The 23,198-nt window shown below is 46.6% G+C and overlaps 3 protein-coding genes across 5 annotated transcripts in view; 1 reads left to right on the forward strand and 2 right to left on the reverse strand.

Moving 5' to 3' along the window:
* The window catches only part of EIF4E3 (eukaryotic translation initiation factor 4E family member 3), a 31,392-nt gene extending 31,074 nt beyond the window's left edge, over positions 1-318 (reverse strand). Inside the window, exon 1 of one of the 2 annotated variants that reach the window (XM_027640537.1) lies at positions 262-318. The gene's annotated coding sequence lies outside the window, so the exon portion shown is untranslated. Of the gene's footprint in view, positions 1-117; positions 143-261 lie in introns of those variants that run through there. The other variant, XM_027640541.1, reaches the window with a different exon arrangement.
* Positions 42-2,261, forward strand: GPR27 (G protein-coupled receptor 27). The gene has a single exon (XM_027640535.1). It carries the CDS (start codon positions 76-78, stop codon positions 1,216-1,218), a length of 1,143 nt encoding a protein of 380 aa, XP_027496336.1. The 5' UTR covers positions 42-75; the 3' UTR covers positions 1,219-2,261.
* A 10,827-nt stretch (positions 2,262-13,088) lies between these two features.
* On the reverse strand, positions 13,089-20,726 carry PROK2 (prokineticin 2). 2 transcript variants are annotated; one of them, XM_027640545.1, is made up of 3 exons: positions 20,591-20,726; positions 16,813-16,938; positions 13,089-13,917 (listed from the first exon to the last, which is right to left on the reverse strand). In XM_027640545.1, exons 1-3 carry the CDS (start codon positions 20,672-20,674, stop codon positions 13,792-13,794), a joined length of 336 nt encoding a protein of 111 aa, XP_027496346.1. In that variant the 5' UTR covers positions 20,675-20,726; the 3' UTR covers positions 13,089-13,791. The 2 variants fall into 2 exon arrangements, with proteins under 2 accessions (XP_027496346.1, XP_027496345.1); XM_027640544.1 differs by having other exon boundaries at positions 16,809-16,938.
* Between the last annotated feature and the right edge of the window lie 2,472 nt (positions 20,727-23,198).

The following is a 23,198-nucleotide window of genomic DNA, read 5'->3' on the forward strand; positions in this document are numbered from 1 at the left end:
GAGCCCCCGGCCCTGCCCGCGCCGAGGAGGACGAGGAGGAGGAGGAGGAGGAGGAGGAGGAAGAGGGAGGACCCGATGGCGAACAGCAGCGAGCTGGGGAGCAGCAGCAGCCCGCACCTGCCCAGCGCCGGCGGCCTGCTGAGCGCCTCCGGGCTGAAGCTCGCCACGCTGGGGCTGATCCTCTGCGTCAGCCTGGCCGGCAACGTGCTCTTCGCCTGGCTCATCCTCAAGGACCGGCACCTGCACCGCGCGCCCTACTACCTGCTGCTGGACCTCTGCCTGGCCGACGGGCTCCGCTCGCTCGCCTGCTTCCCCTTCGTCATGCTGTCGGTGCGCAGCGGGGCCGCCTGGCCCCACGGGCCCCTCAGCTGCAAGGTGCTGGCCTTCCTGGCCGTGCTCTTCTGCTTCCACGCCGCCTTCCTGCTCTTCTGCGTGGGGGTCACGCGCTACATGGCCATCGCCCACCACCGCTTCTACGCCAAGCGCATGACGGGCTGGACCTGCCTGGCTGTGGTGTGCATGGTGTGGACCCTCTCCATGGCCATGGCCTTTCCCCCCGTCTTTGACGTGGGCACCTACAAGTTCATCCGGGAGGAGGAACAGTGCATCTTCGAGCACCGCTACGTCAAGGCCAACGACACGCTGGGCTTCATGCTCATGCTGGCGGCCGTCATCGCCGCCACCCACTTGGTCTACATCAAGCTGCTCTTCTTCATCCATGGCCACCGCAAGATGAAACCAGCTCAGCTGGTCCCGGCCATCAGCCAGAACTGGACCTTCCACGGGCCAGGAGCCACTGGCCAAGCAGCTGCAAACTGGACGGCTGGCTTTGGCAGGGGGCCCACGCCGCCCACCCTCGTGGGCATCAGGCAGGCCACCCACAGCCAGATCAAGAGGCTGCTGGTGCTGGAGGAGTTTAAGATGGAGAAAAGGCTCTGCAAGATGTTCTACATGATCACCTTGCTCTTTCTGCTGCTCTGGTCCCCCTACATTGTGGCCTGCTACCTGCGGGTCTTCATTAAGGCCAGCTCCATCCCCCAGGTCTACCTGACCACCTCCGTCTGGATGACGTTTGCCCAGGCAGGGGTCAACCCGATCCTCTGCTTCATCTTCAACAAGGAGCTCAGGGTCTGTCTCCGAGCCCACTTCCCGTGCTGCCAAAGCATCCAGAGCACCCAGGGCACCATCCTTTGCGATCTCAAGAGCTTTGGGATGTAGGGGGGCTTTTCTCTTTCTAAAAAAGAAAGATGGATATAATTTTCCATGTTTCTGCATATGATCTCAAGAGAGTGGGGGACATACTAAACCACCACCCAGCACCCAAACCTTAGGCTGTAAGAAGCTATTTTATTTATTTTTCTATATTTTGCGTATGCTCTCTTCAGAACATAACCAGTTGCTGTCTATGGGAACAGGTACTTGAGCAGAACAGCCCCAAACCTTAGGCAGTAAGAAGCTGTTTTTCTTTGTGATTGTGTGGTTTTTAAAAACAAAACAGGGCTCCAAGTTTCTGGTCTTGCTTCTAATGTTTCTAAACATGATTCCAACAGATACGGATTAAGGCCATGACATTTTTTTTGTTTCCCTATTCCTGTCTGTTTTGATAAAGGCTTAACAATTTTACTCATGTAATATTTGATAAGGGCCAAGACAATTTTATACTAAAATTATTTTTGATGACCTCAAGAGGTGTTGTTTTATTATTATTTGATTTTAAGTGAAGAACAAGAAGAGGACGTTCCTAATGTGGTCAGAAGTCAGTTTTGGTGGGAGCTGTTGGGTTCATTCATTCTCAAATGGTTTGAATATTTGAAGCAGTTAGTTATAACTTTTGCTTGACATGCAAACAGTGTAGAACTAATTTCAATTTTTCTTGTTGCACTATTCATTTGGTAATATTTCAGAACTATTTGTGAAACGTGATTTTAAAATACCAACTTTAAAAATAATCAACTATAGCAGTTTTTAAAACCTAGATTGAAATTCATATTTTACTGCCTTTATAGGAAGTTATCTACAAACCTGGGTAATACTTGTACATTTTGACTGTTTTCTTTAATAAAATATTGAAAACCTTTACTGTATGTAATTGTTTCAGAATGGCAGCATTCTGCTTTGCTGACAAATAACTTGTGTATGTGGAAGGTTGTATGTCTTGTGTCTGAGTAGATTTCACAGCTGAGGTTATTATGGACAAGCACAATCCTTATTTGCTGTTAGATCTCAATTTAGGTGTTTATACCAATAAAAGTGACTAAAGCTATTTTTAAGAAGACTTAAGTTCATGATGGGCAACAGGTTTAAATAGCACAATTCTTTGTGTCTACTGAAACCAAAATTCTGTTAATGGCAGGAAAGGCTGTGCATTTGTGGATCACTAATTTTAGTTGGCAAAGCAGTTTTTTAACATGGTGGCTTAGTTAATACCATACTCACTTGTAAACTGTATTCTTAATGGGAAGTTTACATTAATTAAGCAGGGCATTTTAACCTGCTCTATTGTTCTACAAAAACTTCTCTGGAAGTATTTTAACCAGTAGCCTGATGGCAGGATCCTGACAACCTTTGAGCTGTCTAAGAGGAAGCTGTCCTGGATTTGCTTCCCTTTCTGATGGATCATGTAACTTTTAAAAAACGTGCTGGAGCAAGTCACACAGAAAATGACAGGGACAACCTCAGTTTACATTAATAAATCTGCATATGCTATGATTATTTCTGTAGGGAGTAGTCCAAAGTTGGTAGACATCAACTGAGAAATAGTTGTCCTGACTGAAGAGACACGTGTGGAAGATCAGAACAGGGCAAAAGCTGCAGCTTCAGATCTGGGCAGGGAATGAAATGAGGTGGGGCTTCTAGTTTGGTTTTAAGTCTTCCTTCCCACTCCCAACTCAGATTTGACCACCAGAGAGGCAATATTTCTTTCAGTGCATGAAGAGAAGGTTGGAATTTGAGTTTTGGGTATACCTGCAGTAGAAGCTGGAACTGTACCAGTGCTGCCAGAACTGGGCTAAGAAATATGACCATGGATGATATGTCTTGAAAACAAAGGGAAACTTAATGATCATTTCCAAAGCTGTTTGAAAATGCACCTGGGTACAGAAGGAAAGCTGTCACGTACTTCAGATCACAGCAGCAGCTGGTTATCAGTGCTAATTATATTTTCAGCCTGGAATATCATCTCATAGCTTAGTGAATCTTAGAGAGTAACGAGGTTACATTCTTTGTGTTACAAAGAATGTGAGGCAAAGCATGGATGCTGTTGCTAGGAATTGTGTTCCAAGTATGTACTTTACATGCCTAGTTTACTGTTAGGTCTTTTCTGCATGGTTCCAACTTTTGCAGAGTCATATTTCCTTAAGAAGTTTCCTGTGTAGGGGCCTAGAACTGTGATCTCTAACCCAAATCTTGCCATCTTTTTCCTAATCATGCTGCTACTGAAGCCAATATTTTCTTACTCTATTAAAAGTATGATATTTTGGCATCCTCTCTCTCTTCCAGGCTATAAGTAGTATGGTTATGATTCTATTTAAACCACAGAGATGGGAAAATAGTTATTTTAAAACCCCCTTAAAAGCTACAAGGACCAGATTTTTCACTTCTAGGAAAATTAAGCACAAGTTGTAGAATCAGTCATGTATGTGGGGGATGAAAACTCACCTTTGGGTGACCTGATGGTTTTATTTAGAGTTGGCTTACACAACTGCTGCTCTGTTGAATGCCAGTCTCTGTGCAGAGGCATCCCCCAGCTCAGTGATGCCCTCACTAGGTGGGTGAGGTGGTTGTCACCTAGTGAAGATAATGGATGCTTTGCTATCACCCATCAGTGGCAGCCAGACCCAACCTTGCTACAGCAAAAGAATACAAAAAAGGTTAAAAAGAATATCTGTATACCCTGCCTTTATCTTGCACACAGCTTCCAGGGCTGTCTTAGGACTTCTGATGTACTCTGAGGGCAAAATCAGTGCTGTTTGAAGTTAATGTTTGAAGTTAATTTTATACTTTAGGTACTTGTAGTGTCAGTCAGATTATGATCCTGGCCACGGTAGTACAAAAGAGAAGGAACTCCAGTGGCTTTAATGCAGGGTTTAGATGGGTGTTGTACAATAGGGTTTAATTCCAGAAGATGTGAAACTAAGTATCAAAGACATACACAGAAAATTAAACAGTACTGGGTGCCAGCACACCAACAAACACCACTTCACTGGCTGAGCGTGCACCAAAAAAGTAGGAAAAACCAGAAAAGGCTGGAGAGACACCAGAGAATAAGTATTCCTTCTGAAATCTGAGAAAATATAAGAAAGTTGCAAAAAAAAAAAAGTAGCATTTCCAAAACACAGCACTAACATCTCCTCACAGCAGCCTTTAGCCTGCATATGGGGAAAGTGGGTCACAGAGATTAAATGCTTTGACCAAGATCAGAGAAGGGGTGTTGGAGAGGAGGAAAACCTGTTCTGGATTAAAAAAAAATAGAGAAATAATGTTGGGGACTATGGGCTTAGCACAGGAAACCATCACTGCTGCTCTTGGGACCTGCGAGGTGTGGCTGTAAACCTCCCTATCCCAAAAGCCAGAGTGCTGCCAGTCTCACTCAGAAGGGCAATGGCCCAGACTCAGTGAGAGCTGGGTGTTAATAATTACCTCTCATGTCTATGGAAGAAGCTCTTGCAGCTCGTGCAAGTCCTAGGCTCACTTGGAAAAAGTGGGTTGGTCTGAACCCCTCTCCCCGTCCCCACTGACTAAAACACAAAGTACTTGGAAGGTTTGGTGGGCTGTACAGCAGTGAGACCTTCCCAGCTCTTCCATCGACCTGTGCTTGACCAGAAGATAGACTGAGTCTTCTCAGTGCCCCTCCAGGCTGATGCATCATAGCTTTCCATATTCTGGGCACCACGAGTGCTGAGTATCACAGGAAATACCAACATCATCTCCCCCAGAGATTCTTCAGTCTGGCTCAGAGGTCACAGCATGCTGCTTCTGCATATCTGTGGTGAGGAATTGCAGTTGTGCCGAGAGCTGCTCTGGAAAAACCGTGATCGCTGCTGGCATCTTCATTCACCAGGTATTTAACACATTCCTTACAAACATTTCCAGTCAAAGTCTCGAAGTCAGTGGAAGTTTTCAGTATAAACTTTAGTGTCAGGCTGGCTTGAAAAATGACACTGGTCTGAAATCCCAGCTAGTGGCTATAATGATCTGATTTACAGCTCTCAGTGCCTGGAGTACTCTGGGGTGCTTCTAACTCTGCTGTTAGATTTGGGATGAGTTTGCTAGGAAAGAAGCTGAAATATGTGGCTTCAGCCAAATTATCTTGTTGGGTAAAGGTCTCATTCAGTGGTCATGCTAGAGATGAAGGATGAGCAGGGGCTGCATAGCCCACAGGCTGTCATCCTTTGCTTTTCCAGTACCAGGTTTGCACCAGGGGAGGCAAAGCTGCCTCCCAGGATGGTGTGAAGCACGTAGCCTTGAGGAAAAGGGCAGGAATTTGGCGTAGTCTGATAGCAACAGTTGTTTCCTGGGGCTCTATCTGGATGTGATACAGCTATATCTCCAGAAGGCTTCTCTGCCATATGCTGTGGGACTGCCCTGGGACACACTGTGTAGAGCTCAGAGGAGAACAAAGCTGGCATTTTCCCTCTCTTCCCAGAAAAGTGTGCATGGAGTTTGGCTGGACCTCTGCCACTTACCCCACGTGGTTAAGCACAGTCACCTTGCTCCTTGGAGGCACCTGCACTTGCTCAGAATTGCCAAGAAACCACCCTGAGGGAAGCGGCTCCAGCGAGAACAACAGACACGTATTGTCGGAATGTGATGTTAAGTATCACCTCATTAACTTAGGCTGCAGATTGGATCATTCTGTGCAGTATCAGAATACCCCAGAAACCTTATTAGATAGTTATGCTGCAAATCAAAAAATTATTAGAAACATGGCAGGGGGGCTCTTTTCTAATAGAGGTTCCCTCATTTTTTAGCACAGCTTCCTTTGTAGTTGCTCAAAACACTGCACAGGCTACAATTAGTTCTATTATGATAGAAATCAGGAAGCATTTCCCATGCTATCGTGTTCTTATGCTTCACAATATTATGAAGTATATGACATGCTGAAGAAATGGAGCCATCAGAGAAAGACCATCAGTGAAGATAGTCTCCTAAAAGCTGGTGCAGAGTCATGCTGGGCTAGGGCTGTTAAAAGGGACATCTTACCCCAAACCTCCTTTTATGCCAGTGACCTCTGATGTCATGTAATTCAAGAAGGACCTTGTGTGGGGTAAATCCTTCCTCATCCATCGGTTGTAGAACTGGCAATAAGGAGCTGACTTTCCAACTTGACATCTGTGGCACTCTGACTTTCCCTAGAGCTGCTGATGCTGAGCATCTCTGAGCCTGTTTTCACTTGGTAGAATTCATTAACTGCCCCACACCTCAGTACTTTGTCCAAAGAATGATTAATTATTCCCACTCACCTTTGTACCACACAGAACTACTGGTGGCAAGAGCAGAGCATTATCACGGGTGAACAATCGCTGACTACACAAGCTTTCATCACTTAACTTTAAAGTCAAGCTCAGCCTTTCATGCAAGCTGTTGCATTTCTGTGTTTCTATTCATGTTTAATGACCTCAGTACTTGCACGCTGTCTTTGATCTCGAGTCATGCATGGTTGTACTGTGGATGTATTTATTGGAAGGCCACTGTCTTCAGTGCTGCATTTTTCACATCTACCGTGACCAGGTTGATAGCACAAAGCACTTTGTGTAGGAGGCTTTCAAGTTCAAAGCTAGTCTTGCAAGGGCACAGGGAAGCTGTGAAGTCCCAGCTAATTTTAGGCAGTCATCATGGCACTAATAGTGTAGGCAGAAATCAAGAGATTGCCTGGTAAAGAGAAAGCCCGTCCTAAAGTTTCTGAATGTTATTTACTGGCATGTCATTAAAAAAAATAATCCCGTGTTTGTGTGAGGATGATTAACCATTGGAACAAATCATCCAGAGAAAAAAAAATGGATCCTCCATCTGTGAGACATGCAGTGTGAGCCTGCGTGCCTGCCCACGGCACACCTGTCCGGAGCCTGCTCCCTGCCCAGCCAGGGTCCCTGTGCCAGGATCTGGGGCTCAGCCCCAGCACAAAGGGCATGAAAAAAACCCAGAAATGCCAGTAAACAGCAGTGAACGACCAGTAAACAGAACCCTCTCTGTCTCAGGGTGATTCACTCCTTCCTTTTGCTGACTGTTTTAAAACACTGATTTTACCATACCATATAAATACCAGTGCTCGTTTCAGAAATTTTAGCAGAGGTAGAGCTAAAATGGCTTTGTCATTAAAGAGGGAAACACAGGAAGATTCAGAGGAAAGGCTGAAGTCTGGGTGCTTTCTGACAGTGAGAGAGAGGAATGATTTAGTGGAATATTACCTCACTGCATCGAACCACTCAATCTGTCCCCATCTGTCACCGAGTGCTTGCAGGAGGGTGATGGAAAGGAAACGGTTGAGCAGCTTGATAGTCAAGTAAATCAACTGGGCTTTTTCCTTTTCCTTTCCCTCCCTCATTAGGCCTCACACACTCACACTACACAGCAGGTCCCTCAGCATGCTGTACCAAGGGCAAGGGGACGGTCCCCTGGGCGCCACGGGACTGCAGTGGCTCTGGGGCAGACAGACCAGCTCTGACCCCCAGGGTCAAAATGCCCTTAGGAGCCAGTTCCAGCAGAGCTGCAGGAGACATCTGGGTGTGGAGGAAGGTGGATGAAGAGGCAGTATGTTCAGCCAAGCTGCAGTGTGACTAAAGCGGGGAGAACATGGGCACCCGAGCCAAGGAACCAGCAGCGTCACAGGCAGAGGTAAAGCTGGAGCCATGGTGTGAAAGGAAGGAGGGACATGTTTGGGCTGAGCGTCACCAAAGTGCTTCCCAGCAGGATGATGAGGGATGCTGCAGAAGCTGGGCTGTGCAGAACCTGCCACAGGGCTGCTGGTGGGGACAGAGGTGTCGGTGATGATTTTCCTCCCCAGGAGATCCTGAACTCTCAGCCAGACAGACTTTTTCTTACTCTGTGTTTGTGCAATAGCTCTCTGAGCCTAAGTGCTGATGTAAACCAAATCCAAATAGTCAAAGGCTCTGTTGCAATGTTGAAAGGTTTGTTAGTGACTTTGGGAAGTTTAATGAAAGCAGGGCAGGGAAGGAGCTGAAATTATGACACCACCACAGTCAGGAAGTTTTGCTGTTGGATTTGAAGGGGTGGTGGACCTTCCTGTCAAAGTTTCACCCATGAGAAAAGAAACTAGGGAAGAAAAAAATTAAAACCCTACTAATTTGACAGGATGTGGTGAAATTTTTGGAAAGAGTGAGAATGCTTGCAGCTCCCTTGCCAGTGCCTTTCCCTCAGCTGGCCCTTCTGGCAAGTCCCATGGAAGAGGTTAGAGGTGTGCTTTGCTGTTTGGGCTCCCATGTAGCTTGGAGGAGTAAATAAAGGGTGATCCCAATTTTGCACCCCCTAGAATCAATGTCTGCTTTGCTGGTTTGTGAACTCTCTGCAGCAAGAGCCACAGCTGCCCATTCCTGTTGAAAAGACCCCACAAATCTCTGCATGAAATGACACGAGTGCACTCACGTGCAAGAGAAAAAGTAAATAAAGCAGACCCAGCTCTGCTTGCTGCGCTGGAACCAGGCCATATTTTCAGTCTGCTTCTGCAGCGTGTTACAGCCTTGGGATTTACAAAACCACAGTACATTTAAAACCAGATTTAATCCCTTCCACGTGTTGTGATGCTATGTGGGGGTTTGGGAGACCTGGTGGGATTCCCAGCCCAGGAAGAGAGAGGCTGCCCAGGCAGTGCAATGCAGAGCTCCACAGGGGTCCACAGCCCATTTTTTCTGTACCATTGGCTGGGATGCAATGCAAGGACAGCAATGCAACCCAGGACAGCTCAGGCTGCAGCGATGTGAGTACACGCTGCCTGAAGCACAGACACTTGCTTTGTATGATCTGTGAGATTTGTAACCTTCCAGGGACAGGGACATGCCTGTAACATGCTGATATCTGGTGCCATGGTACAAAGGAGCATCAGCCTGGGATGCTGTGGGCACTCCTGGTACACAGTTAACAGGTACCCAGTTTCGCAGGTAAACTGGGGGCTGCAGAGGAGACTTTCTGTCATTGTGACATATTGTGTGTCTTCATTTCCCCCCCATACTAAGGTGCCTCCCACTCAGACCTTTGAGAAACCCCTGCCATGGGGGTGTTTGCAGGTGTGCTAGATGGTCCTATTGCTCATTCCTCCTCTCCTGCACACTTTGCTGTCACCCTGCACTGAACTCCTTGCTGTGAAACAAGCTGCCATCCATCCTCCCCTCAGTGCACCAGACTTCCTTGGCTTTAGCCCTTCACATTCAGCCTTTCCCATCCCTGATGACCAGAGTGGCCCAAAGACTGCCACCATCCTCTAAGGCAGACATGTCTAAGGCAACCTGCCTGGCCAAACCATTGAGATGTGTCCTGTTGCACTGGGCTGGGTCTGCCCACAATCAAGACTCTCCTTGAGAAACAAGAGGTGATTTGCTTTATGTACATTAAACTCATCTCCATTCCTGTGCTCAGAATTATTGATTAGTCTGACAGCTGTACCCCTGCTGGTTTGCCATTTCATATCTGTGCACAAGAGAAAGGCACATTGATTTTGCTATTATCAAAATCCTCTTGTATTTGCACAGTCTTTTCTCTTCCTGCAATTTTCTAATTCCTTCTGGAAAACATGCTACACATTGTCAAGATCAAATTCCTGAGACATCTTGTTTAAATCAAGGGATTCTTAGCACCTTCTGTTTCTTTTGAATATCCATCTGTGCAGAAATAACAAACCAGAGAGCTACTGGGGCAGAGGGAACCACCAGCAAGGACCTCAGTCTATGGTCAGACTTGCTGTTATCATACCTTTTTGTGGTGTATTGTGATGAGGTGCTGTGAACAAGTTGCCTAAAGAAGTAGCAAAATACTTCTTGACAAAACATGTTATAGGGCATCCTAACACATTAGACTTTTGAGGTAACAAGATTAGTGCTTGTTACCTCAAAACCCACCCACAAAGATATCAAATCAAACATAATCTCATTTACTTACCTCTAAACAAGTACATGTTCTTCCATTCTCTTCTCTCAACCAGCAATGTAACCTTCCGCCTTGCTTCAGTTAACCTCCTTTCACCTACTGGTCCTGTAAAACCAGGGTTTTTGTTAAGGTGACCTGTCTCCTCATTAAGGACCCACTCAGATCTGAGTCCCCCTTGCCACACAACCAGAAGAATTTATTTTGTGTCACCTCCTCACTCAAAGATTTTGTAACTTTATTATTTTTTTTTAAGGGACATAATTTCCCAGAGGGGGAATTGTGGGCAGGAGAATGCAGATGAAGCTGAGCTTCAGCTGGGCTTTCTCCTGCTCAGCAGCAGAGCCTTCCCTGCAGCCCCCCAGGCTCACAGGTGTGTGCTGGCTCAGCCAGCTGTGCACCCACAAACCCCAAACACCTTGCTTAACCTTTCCTAATAAGCATGTAATCAAATTAAGGCAGCAGCTCATTATATGTGGCTGTGTGTTTTCCTGCAGTGGCTCTCTGCTAACCCAAAATCTGGTTATAAACATGGAAACTCCTCCAGTGTGGTGGGATACCAGCATTATTCTATAGCATGTCTGTAATATCAATATTCATATACTATTAAAAATTAATGCACGTTTCTATTAATAATTAATAATACTGCAATATTAATAAAATTAAACCAAACGTTGGCACAGATCTCCTAAGTGGAGTGAATAAAGGAAAGTGTTTAAACCAAGCTCTCTCTTCAAAAACTGGGAAAGGAGGCTTTTCCCCTCTACCAAGGTGGTTCCAGGACTGCACAAGTTCTGTTCTCTTTTCTCGTCTGATTTTTCCTGCCAAGAGAAATCCCCTTCCCTTCTTCCTAGGCAGGTAAGAAAGTTATTCGTGGCCTAGGATTATTGCCAAGGTGATTCTGGAGCAAACCAAGCAGCACAGGGGACTGCAGAAAAGTTTTCATGGCAGGGTTGTCTTGAGGCTGGCCACCTTTTCCATCAATCATCTTGAGTCATTTGCTGTCCTCCTTAAGTCAAAAGCTGGTTCCAGGGAAAAGCAGAGGGGCATGCATGGCCATTTACATTTTGAAATGCTTCTTGTGGCCACTGGTTTGCCTATTATCACTGTAAAGCAAAGGTAAAAGGTTCCCTCTCAGCCCCTTCCACTGCAGAAAGAAATTAAAGGGACTTTGCATGTGCTTGAGTGAGGAAATCTCCCCTAGGATGGGAGAAAAGATAATTGATTAGGACAGACTTTAGGAAATAATTGGGATGCAAAAGCTTAATCTTCCTTCCAAAATGATCTCTCAAATCAACTAACCTTCATTGTGAGTGTCAATTAATGAAAATTAAATTACTAAAAGGGGAATCGTAATAATTATTGCGAAGTGAACATGGTGGAGATGTAGGACAGTGAGGTTTTGCCTTTGGCTCTTCTACGTCAGCAGAGGAGGTGTGGAGAAGCCCCTTGAGGATAAGTGTGGAATAAGGTCTCTCTCAAAGCTTCACCTTTCAAATGCCCTGTCCAGGAGCATCTGCAGGACATGAGAACTTCCACCTGCTCTAGATGGTGTGAACTTTGAACTCATGTAATTGAGGCTGTTCTCATTACCCAGATAAATGCTTAATCCCACAAGTTAATTGGCACAAATTACAACTACTAAGTTGCTCTGCTCTGGTCTGATGAACTCTCCTAGGAGTTCAGTTTGGCAGGTCTGAGACAGTCCTCAGATATAACTGTCCACTCATTTACAATGATATAAACCAGGGTTACTGCCTTCAGTGCAGTCACTGGTGATTTATGCCAGCAGGTGATGAGGAGCAGAGCTGGTGTTTCCTACTGTGGTTCATCTTTTGTGCTTTGGTTAAAAAAAAAAAATGGAACAAGAGATGGGACGTATCTATTTTTCGTCTTGATTTTCCCTTGAGTGTAAATTGAAGTCCATGGTATTAAGGTTATTTTATAGTGATAGACCTGGACAGAAAAGCAACTCCCAGACTCCCAGTGTGTCCTGCTTCTGCAGACTGAGACTGTGTGGGTGCACAGGGTGTTTGGGGAGTGGCAGTGGTTGGATCAGGTTTTGGGGTTGTTCTTAAGCCCAGGTTATGGAAATTTCTGCAGCACTCACATGTCACTGCACTGGCATGGGAATGAGCTGGTCTTTCACCAGCACAGTCCAATAGAGAGGCATTGGGGTGGGTGCCCTGGGGTTGGGCTCTCTTGAGCAATCTTGTCCCTCAAGACATTTATTTTTCTAACATGCGCAGGATCCACGAGGATCTGGCAAAACAACTAGTCCAGTTGTTCCTTGCTGTCTCCTCAGGGAGGCTGTGGGGCCCAGAGGAAGGTACCTGGTAAACTCACTGTGTTGTTTCTCTTCCTTTCTAAGTAATACAGGTCTTTGCCTTGATACAAGTGTGCCAACTTCTCCAATCCACCCCCCCCCCCCCCCCCCCCATCATCAGCAAAGCACTGATTGTGGAAAGATGAATGACTTCACTTTTCCAGTTCCAGCATATGTTTGCATGTCTGAGAGCAAGAAACGTGTGAATCTCACACAAACTATTGGAATTCCAGCTCTGGGGACTGACAAGTAAATATGAAGTCACACAGTATTTCATAGAAAACCCACAAATCTTATGTTTGCTGAGCTAAAGTTGATCCTTTGAGGCATGTGCCAAGAAAAACCTCTCATATTAGTTACACCAAGATTCCTCCACAGTCTGAGACTGCAGCTTGATTGAGGAGTTCATGCCTTGTAAAATCCAAGTTTCCCTAAAAGCAGCCAGAGGCACATAATCTTTTACTAAGCTATCCTTAAGGAGCTCTGCTAGCTTGGTGAATAGAGTATGGGATAACAGATTACACTGAATAAAAATGAAAAGCCACAATGACAAAATAATGTTATAATATTAAAATAAATCAAATAATATACTGCCATTATTCTGATACAGAATTTTTACACAGCAAATTTGATACATATACAAGAAGTCAGGCAGCCCATTACAATAAACTTCAGGGTTCCTTTTTTTTAATATAAACTACATCTTAATACATAGTTTGAGATGATCAGGTAGTCTTACACCAATTCAAGTAACAACAACTTCTCATCTTAGAATACTAAAATAACAAAATTTTTTGATGCTTTGAATACTGGAATGCTTTGGTTCCACCTGCCACTTTTTAAAAGTGTAAAAACTACATCTGTTGGTTAAACCTTTCTTCCTAGAGACGTGCCTAACTTACAAATACAGTAATATAAATAAAGATACGAAATGCAATGTAAATACAGTTTTTTGGCAACCCTCATATGCTTCACACTATGCACTTATTCAACTCTCAGTTCAATTCAGGTATTCCAAGGTGTAAAAATGCGGCCAAAATTTTTCAAAACTGACAATAAACTTGGATGTTTTCATTCTGAGTTTAAGCTGGAACCATGAAGACCATGAAATGGTTCAGAAATGGTTAAGCCCCTGCTCTCAGAAAGAAGTTTGAGTTTAGCAGATGTCATTTTGCTACCCCAAAATAAAAGCATCTCCACTGTGAGTCCCTCCTGAAAACCTTGGCCACAACAGCACAACTTCTCATCTCCTGTTGATGTTGGTGATGCAGGAAAGTGTGGTGAGGGGTTTCCCCATGGCAAGTACCTTGTTCATCACAATAACGAGAAAATGAGAATAGCGAGTGGCTCGTTCTAGCCCGGAACAGCTCCTGCTAAAAGAAGACATCTTCTTTTCTGAAGTGCAGCATACATTTGAATTTGTTGGAGGAAGTCCGTCCGCAGGTGAGGCCTGGGAGGCACGGGCAGGTGTGGTGCATCCGCCGCCCTGAGAAGGGAACCTGGGCACAAAGAGGACAGACATCAGGGACAGGGAGCACTGTGGCAGCGGTGCTTGGGGCAATGGATTTGGAGGAACAGTGGGAATACAGGGAATGCTGTCCCCCTCCCTCCCTCCACAGCCAGAGATCCCCATGAGCTGCAGCACGAGGGTGGAGAGCAGATGGCAAAGCCAACCCTGTCGTACATCCTGGTCAAGCCACAACTAAGGGCAAAATGTTAATAGTCATGGTGCTGTGTCAGTCTACATCTGTGACACATGTTCTCCATTTACTCCCGTTTCATAAAGGAGTCTGTTGTGAAATGACAGTCGCCTTCAGCATCAAATTTTGTGGTGTCACTGTGCAGGGGTTTCTGTTTGTTCCGATTCCTGCCTTGTCACATGGCACAGAGTAGGACCCAGGAACCTTGGGATCCCATGGTAGTCAGGCTGGAAGGGACCTCTGGAGGTCACCTCATCTGACCTTCCTTGGAGCAGTATCCTTTTCACCACAGGGCAGAGTTTTCTCATTTCATCCCACCCTCCCCCAGCCACACTGTGCTGAAGGGAGCACATACGGACTGCATTAGACAAATTTAACTGTGCCATGACATGCACATGCACTGACACTCTTCAACAACTTGATCACAAGCTCTGCCTTTTACAGAAGCTGAGCAGGACAGCACAGTGGGACGTGGCTGGGAACTGCAGTGCTGCCAGCTGGCAACACACACTGAGCATTGCCTGGGTGCAGTGAAGGAAGCACAGAGGTACAAAGGCACTGCCTGACAGGCAAGCAACCCTAATTCCCTCATTTCCAGATTTCTACGTGGTTTTAGCCCGGAATTTTAATATTCCAGGGTTGTTTTTTTGTTGGTGTGCAAATTTTCTCTTTAAGAAAGCCAAAGGGAGAAAGTCTCACACAGTCCCTGATGCATCACACCAAGAACCAGCCTGACTGCAGTGACACCCTGCTGGGTGGTGGGGTGAGAGGGGGACTCACATCACCTGCAGTGCCCTGGGCCAGCACCAGACTCCTGCCCAGCACTGTCTGAAGAGTATCCTCAGCACAAGGGATGCCTTGGGCTTCCCCAAGCCACACACCACAGCCCCTCTGCTTCCGTGTGAGCATGGAGGCCACCAACTACAGGTGCTGAGAACTCCCCATGGCAATCAAACCTATCAGGTGCCCATGCACAGCACTGCAGCAAAACCCACATCCTGAGCTCTCAACCTTCCAACAGCTCAGGAGATTTATTCAAAACATTACAGTTGCTGCAAGGAAACGTTCCTTTCAGCGGGACTCCCACGCTGTGCAACCTCACCTGCCTAGTACTGCCTCAAACCCTGCCTGGTCCTGCCTCAAGGTGCCAGTTGGGACTGCTAATGCATAAATCCATTGCCATCTAGTTGCTGAGAAGGAAACTAGAAGGTGGAACCCCAATTGCCAGCCATCTCCTCCAGGGCATCTCCAGGCTCCTCTGGGGGTCCCTGAGGTGCCATGGCCATGCTGGTGCCTGCTTTTGACCTGTCCTGCATGCAAATGAAAGGTTTTGGTGATCAGGGCACCAGCTGCTCACTATTCAAATATTTAGGGGGGAGGAACCATTGAACAAACACTCCATCCTTAAAAATACCTCATTTTGCATACTGTGGTAAATCAATCTGCTTTGTGTTTGTCAGGAAGAGCAGTGGGGTGAGGAATCTAAATCTAAAATTAACCTCATAAAGCTTACAAACATCAGTGCCTGACTAAGTCTGGGGTGGACAGGCATCTTTGATTGTAATTATGCAGGCAATCACCTTAAAATATATCACAGAGTATAAATTATTGCCCAGTAGCAATAAGCTCATAAAAAACCCTAGAAGACAATTTCTCTTGTCCTGACTTTTGGTAGTATAAAGAACCTTACAAGAAAAACCTGCTACATTACATGGTAAAAATGAACATATCACAGCTGAAAATTTAAAAATGTAACTGTAACAGAACAGAGCCTTGAACTTCTTAAAACTGAGATGAGAAGTCAGGCATTGGACGAAACAGTGAGAAAGGCAACTAACTAGCTGCACATTTATAATCTGAATTTATTGCCTTGATATCTTCCTGTTGTGATGACTCTTGGGCCAAGCTCTTCCCTGAGGATGGCTCTGAAGAACACCAGGTTCTCAAACTCCCTGGTAATATTCCATTCAGTCTTTCTTATTACTCCTAAATAAACAGCTTTTTTTCATACTGCATATAATATACATAATTACACAGCCTTAAATAAACCTACTTGTTAAAATCATTACATTAATAATTCTGTGTATCATCTAATAATGTACTAATATGTAACTAATGTTATTTATGTGTGTGTATATATGTATACATACATATATATTTGAAATCAGTGGGTAGAAGAGAAGAGAGTCTGTGGTGAGTGTTCTCAAGTCCAAGTATGGACTTCACAATGGCTTCTCAATGCACCAGGTGCCCCAGTACTGACTGGTGACATTTTTATGCTTGTGATAGGATCTTGTCCACTTCCACTGGGGGCAGTGACATCTGCTATGTTCCTGCTCATGCAAGTAAGGATTGGCAGGGTTGGGCTTGGGAACTGCTAACGCTGTTTCAGATCACGTAATGGAACAAAAGAGCAACAACAAACTAATAAGGAAACAATCTGGAAAGCATGTAGTGCTTTCATCCTCTGGTTCTCTCCCGCATAATTCTGACAGTAATGTATTTCCTTACGTGGGTACCTTCAGTGCTGTTTCCACACAGATGCAAATGGCCGGGAATGGCAAGGAATGGGACGTCTCCCTGCCCGTTCACCACGCACAGTTTTTATGCAATGTGACGTGCAGCGCAGGATATTCCTGCTCCTTTCTGCCCTGCCAGCTCCCGGTCCCACAGCCCCCCCCGTGACGTACTCACTCGGTGACTCAAGGGATGGCACTCCTCTCCCAAATTCCCCATCGGCGTGCACATCCGCAGGCTGCGGATCCACAGGCTGACCGCGCAGCACATCCCGCCGCCGCACTGCTGGTCTCGGTCGCAGGCCTGGAGTTCAATACAGCATTAGGCAAATTAAATGAATAACAAGTATATTCCAGAAATAGGACAGATCAGGTGCTCAGGAGCTGCCTCTGACACCCCACAAGTTACCGTGGCTCATTAAGGCTGAATAATAAGGTCTAAGGCTGATTTGCAATACTTGTATCTCCTACAGATCTGAATGTACGGGCTCCTGGAGTTGAGCCCTGGTTGTTTAAAGCCAGGACCACACATGGAGCTGCTCAGGGCCAAATCCAGGACTGCCAGTGATTTGTAGTCCCAAATTCTGAGCACTGATGGACCATGGCACATACTGCTTGCTTTCCCAGATCGGTGCCCAAGTGAGCTCAGGAAGGAGCAAGGACCAACCACACTAAACAATCACCAAAACAGTCACCAAAACAGTCTATGGAGAAGCTAAGACAGGAAATCAACCATTAGTTTAATGACTTTTAAGTAACTACTCCTTCTAGTTTCTTATGATAATATCATAGGGTTGAGTGCCCTTGCAAGACTGCATGATAGTTTGTAAGAGAAGTCCAAGTGGAAGTAGCTAAAATAGAAGTTTAAATATGGATTCTGTGGTTGTTGTCTAGAATTACATGTAACTAAAAGAGGTCTTAAGAAAAAGTTTGCCTAAGTGTCCACATCCAAAAAATGCTGCTGTGGTTGCATTCCCTTCCAGGGGAGGGAAAAAATATTTTAGCCACTTACCCAATACAGCTTAGATAAGCACAAACCAAAATTCAAACTAGTGGGTATGTTTCAAAAACCACAAACCATGAAGAGCAATTGACACGTTAGGGTTTGAAAACAAGCTACTGCACATCTTTCAGCTACTTTTTAATCAAAAGTTTATCAGGCTTTTTATTATATGAATTTAATGCAAAAACCAGTCTCCTTTCTCTGATGGGAAATGCCCTTATTTAAAGGTTCTGATTGCACCCCAAACGTAAGCTTAATTAACTCACTGCTCTTGGTGTCTGACACCAGCAGTGATTGACCAAAGGCACTGGTCAGCACTACGTAAACAGGCAGCTCATAAAAATGTACGTAAAAGATGATAACGGCTCTGGGGAAGACACATATCAGAATAAACATTCTCTGGAGGGACAAGCTTACAGATCTGACCTTGGGATTTACATGATAAATGCCTTTAGACTGTACTCTACTGGGTAAATATTGCACTGGTTTCACCAGCAGAAGCCAGATTAAAATACATATTTAAAGATCAGCCAGAAGCTTAGGAAGAAGCTGTTGCCTGAGGATAAAGTCATTAAATAGTGTGTGTAACCCAAACAGCTCCTAAACACACAGTTCTGTGCTACAGGTGAGCCCAAACACCAGAGTATTTACTTGCAAGACTAGTATGGCCATACAATTACCACTAGAGCCTGCCAGATAGATAATGTTCATTTTCTGACCTCTCTCTTACAAAATAAATAAATAAAAAAGCACCCTAATGATCTAATTTTGCCCTAATGAGAAAAGAAGAAAATGCAGGTCCAGTGATTGTGGCTGCCCCCGGCACACTGGTGTCCACTGCTCAGCTGGAGTCACAGGCTTTGCTATTTCTCACCAGTCAGCTCCTGGCTTCCTTTTTTTCTCAGTTGTGTACCTCAAACCCCATCCATCTCCATGGGACCAGTCCTGGGGTGAAGCACCACTCAGTTGAAAAACACACCTGCATATGTCCTAGCAAGCAAGGGTCTCCATGTCCATGCTGAACAATTTCCTTCTAAAACTCACACCCATATATATATTTACATCTGGCAGAGCTTTTCAGGCTCCCTTTCCAAAAATGCATGACAAGTTTTGAAAATATTCAACCCAAACACTCCTGCCCACACCTTATCTGCAATGTGTAATTCATACTGCTTACTCCTAATCTTCCCGGGACAACACATGAACACCCCGTTTAAACAGAGTTTTGTGGAAAATCAGCTCAAGAATATTTCCCAGGTGAAATGCCAGCTGCAAAGGCAACTGGAGTCAGCACATGAACCACCACTGAAGTGAGGAAAGTTTGAATCAAGTCCTTAAATTGCAAAGGAAAAGCACCTTGCAAGCTCAGAGGATGGGGACACAAACACCTACGTCAGTTCTCATTGGAGATTTGTCCGTTCATCAGAAGCCAAAAATGCATCAAAGTGATTTAAGAGGAAATACTCTGCTATAGTTAATAAAGTAACATTTTTCTAGTTCTACTCTATTTTTGCTTTTTGAACCTGCTTTGTCCTTGATCTATTATTCAGTGCCTCACAGTTACTTTATTTGATGGATCAATTATCTTTAAAGGTGTAGCCACAACTCTAATAACAGATAAACTGCTCCTCCACTGCTGGGAATATTTCTATTTAAAAGGAACTTGAAATTATCAAATATTTAAAAATTCCTTCACATTGTCTGCTCTAAAAGGTAATCAGTCTTGGTAACTGATCTGACTTCCAGAGAAATACCCGGGAGATGTTTCAGGGACTTTAGTGGTCCGGACAGGGAGTCTGGACAGCCACGGAGAAATCAGCTGCTGCGAGTACAACTTCTGATGGTTACAGAAGATATGCAAACTCTCGAAGGAATTCAAGTACTGGGTTATTAATCCAAAGCAAACACTTACAAAAAAAAAAAAAATCATTTTACTTAAGAGTGATGCAATGGTTTGGGTTAAATAACCTCTTTGGAAAAAAAAATATTTTCACAACCAAAGTAAATCTCGAGCCTAAAAACAACAACAACAGAGATTCATTTGCAAGGGGTGGCTATCAAGGGGAAAAAGCAGCACAGTCATACTCAAAGAAACGAAAGGAAAAAAGCAGCATTTTGCCATGATTGCAATACTGCCCTGTATGTGGAGGGACTGGAGGAGCTGCAGGAACTCGGGGTGCATGCACAGTGAGCAGTGCAGTGCCCCCATCCAGACCCTCCCAGGACAGGTTTGGGGTTAGCTGGGGCTGGATGGAGGGTGACAAGCGCTGGAAAAGCAGCTGGAATCTCTGCACACTCCCAGACCAGCCTGGAGACAACCTCTCACTGAGTCCAGACATCCCTCACCGCAAAGGGACAGACCTCACACTGTGTCATCCCTCATCTCAGAGACCCACAAGTCCTGATATCACCCACCCCAGAGAGACTGGTGTATCCTGGAATTCCTCACCCCAGAGAGACCCCCACGCTCTGATAACGCTTTGTCCAGAGAGCTCCGGAGCTCCGGGCATCCCTCATCCCAGAGGGACGCCACGTCCCGATATCACTTATCCCAGACGGACCCCCAAGCCCTGGCATCTCTCATCACCTGGCACAGCTCTTCCTCCCACGTCCTGGTTATCACTTATCCCAGAGAGCCCTGCAGCTAGTGGCATCCCTCACCCTCCGCGAGACCCTTCTGCCCTGACATCCCTGACGCCGGACAGACACCCGAGTCCCGGCAGTGCTCACCCAGAAAGACCATCTCCTGGCAGAGCGTCCCCCTCTCTCCTGGCATCCCTCATCCCGGGAAATCCCCTGCAGTCCCGCAATCACTCACCGCGCACAGACCCCAGAGTCCCGTCCCCGCTGCCGTGGCGGAGCCCTCCCTCCCCCGCAGCCCCGGCCCGCCCCAGCCCTCCCGGTGCCGGTGCCGGTCCCGTCGGTGCCGTCGGTGCCGAGCGGCGGCGCTCACCCCGGTGATGACGGCACCGTGCCCCGCGGCCACGAGCAGCACCAGCAGCGGCAGCAGCGGCAGCAGCGGCGGGAGGTTTCGCATGGTGCGGTGCCGGCCCCGGTGCTCCCCGCGGGCGCGGTGCGGCGCAGCGGAGCCGGGCGCGGCGGCCGCCCCGGCGTTATAAAGCCCGGGCGTGAGTCACCCCCGCCCGGCAGCGCCGCGGCCGCGGGGCGCCAGCGCACACACCGCGCCCAGGTGCGGGGAGAGGGGAAAGGGGGGGCACCGGCAAAGGGCAGCCCACGGCGGGGGGGCACATCCCACAGTATGTCTGGAGGACATCCCACAGCCTGCTAGGGAGGCCCCAGGGCTGGCTAGGGGACATCTCACAGCACGTTGGGGACGTCCCAGGGCTGGCAGTGGGGACATCTCACAGCAAGTCGGGGGGAACATCCCAGGGCTGGCTGGGGGAAATCCCACAGCATGTTGCAGACATGCCAAAGAGGATCTGGGGGAACATTCCAAGGCTGGAGGAGGACATCCCACAGCATATTGGGGATGCACTGGGGGGCCATTCCACAGCAAGTGTGGTGGGACAACCCAAGACTGGCTACGAGACATCCCGCAGCAGGTCTGGGGAAACATTCTAGGGCTGCAGGGAAATGTCCCACAGCATTTCAGGGACATCTCAAGGCTGGCCTGGGGACATCCCACAGCAGGTCTGGAGGTTCATTCCAGGGCTGACTGGGGGACATTCTGTGGCAGGTATGGGGGATGTCCCACATCAGGTCTGGAGCTGACATCCCACAGCAGGTCTAGGGGTTCATCCCAGGGCTTGCTGGAGACATCCCACAGCAGGTTGTGTGCTGCACACAGCAAGTCTGGAGGGGATCCTGCAGCAGGATGGGGAATCCCAAAGCCTGCTACCCACAGCCACTGAAGCCAGCCTGGACTGGTGCTCACATCCCCTCTGTTTGTGCATTTCAAGCTCCCCAGCCTGCAGCAGACCCAGACTCAGATCCGATGCTGCCCTTGCTCCTCTCTGTGAACAGAAACCAGCTGCAGCCCCAAAATGACCTTTACTGAGCCCTGGTAGAGCTGGGCATGGCTATGGGGAGACACACAAGCTGTACCTGGCTTTTTCTGGAGCAGAGCTTCATCAAAACAAATGTACCCCACAGTCCTGCTAAGAATTGAATCGATCCCAGATCCTGCTGGAAGCCCAGAGCCCCTCTGAGCTCCTGTTCTCCTATGCTTCTCCCTCTCATGCCATAGGCAGCCCCTGCCTGTGCCTGAGCCCTCCTGACTCTCACAACACGCAGGGGCATGGGAGGAAAACAGCTCTCTCCTTCAGCAGGGCTGCTCCTCCCAAAGATCCAGGGGGAAGATGATGGGCAGGGGGGAGCAGGGACCCCCATTTCAGAGAAGTGCACCACTAGCTCCTTCCAGCAGTAATGCCAGGCCATGGCCTGATGGCTTTGGTGAGCTCCTCATTCGAGATGTACACTGCTTAAATTTAGCATAAGCCAAGATTTAACCACTAATGTTGGTACCTTTGGCCACCTGAGGAGGGAGGACATCAGAGCCTAGTGCAATAAGTAAAACACGCAGAGTTTCCTTCCCTGCTTCTCTCACTGTTTTTCTTCTCTATTTTCTTTACTTTTCCAACTCTTTATACTTCTTTTAACCTTTCTTCTCCCTCCTAACTCCCTTTTTGTCCCTTTTCCTGCCTCCCTGCTCCCATTTTCCATCTCTCTGGGCCCTCTGTGCTGTTCCCCTCCTCCGGTGCATCTCACTCTCACACATAGGTCCCTGTTTTCTCAGAGTTTTCAATTTTTTATTTTTTTTTTTCCAAACAGGAAGGCCAAACCTCTGCAGAGCCCACATTTCCCTGAGCCCTCAGTCTCATTCCTTGGCTGAGGCGAGTTTGAGTGCAGCTGAAGGGGGCACATAATACACTGAGTGTCTGGCCGTGCTCCCGCTCGGTTCAGTCCCGGTCAGGAGCTGTCGAATCGATTCCTTAGTGGCATCCCCTCGGGGGGTCAGTCTGTCTGGAGGTGTTTTCATTACAAAACGTGGCCTTATTTTGGGTGCTTACGGTTATTTCATAAACTGCACTCAAGACAAATATGGCCTGAGTAAATAAAGCCTTACTCCAAGGATGCTTTAAAAGCAAATTGGGATAAGCCAATTTTGACGTGAAAGTATTAAAAATAACTGGGATGGATCCTTAGCTGCTGTAAACCCATGTTGCTGCCTGAAGGATCGACAGTTTAAACCAGGTGAAGAGATTACCTTCTTTTAAATTTTTATTTGTGTCCCAGAAACCAAAAATTAATGTAAACCAGGACGATTATTTTCACAATCCCCAGGTGCCCAGAACTTTCAAAAACAAATTATCACTTTCAGTTCTAAACCTCCTGATCCCTAAAAAACACTATAGAATTAAGGAGAAAAAATAAGGGGGAAGGGAAGAATTTTGTTAAGTTTTGTGTAGACTCAGTCATTACTTGTAAAAGTCATTCTACATAAGAAGTAAATGTAAAAGTAAAACTAAAGTTTAATTTATGAAAGTTTACCAGTCCTCAGCCAGGAAGAGTAGTATTATACATTACAATGGCTGTGCTGT

The sequence above is a fragment of the Corapipo altera genome, unplaced genomic scaffold (assembly GCF_003945725.1).
Source record: "Corapipo altera isolate COAL_440 unplaced genomic scaffold, ASM394572v1 55, whole genome shotgun sequence".
Classification (NCBI taxonomy): domain Eukaryota; kingdom Metazoa; phylum Chordata; class Aves; order Passeriformes; family Pipridae; genus Corapipo; species Corapipo altera.

Bases quoted from the DNA above. Each gene is read 5' to 3' on its own strand.
- PROK2 (XM_027640544.1), bottom strand. From the start codon at position 20,674: ATGCGAAACCTCCCGCCGCTGCTGCCGCTGCTGCCGCTGCTGGTGCTG. The intron at 16,939-20,590 runs GTGAGCGCCGCC...ATTGAACTCCAG, and splicing joins ACGGTGCCGTCATCACCGGG to GCCTGCGACCGAGACCAGCA. The intron at 13,918-16,808 runs GTACGTCACGGG...CTTTGTGCCCAG, and splicing joins TCCCTTGAGTCACCGAGTGA to GTTCCCTTCTCAGGGCGGCG.
- GPR27 (XM_027640535.1), top strand. From the start codon at position 76: ATGGCGAACAGCAGCGAGCTGGGGAGCAGCAGCAGCCCGCACCTGCCC.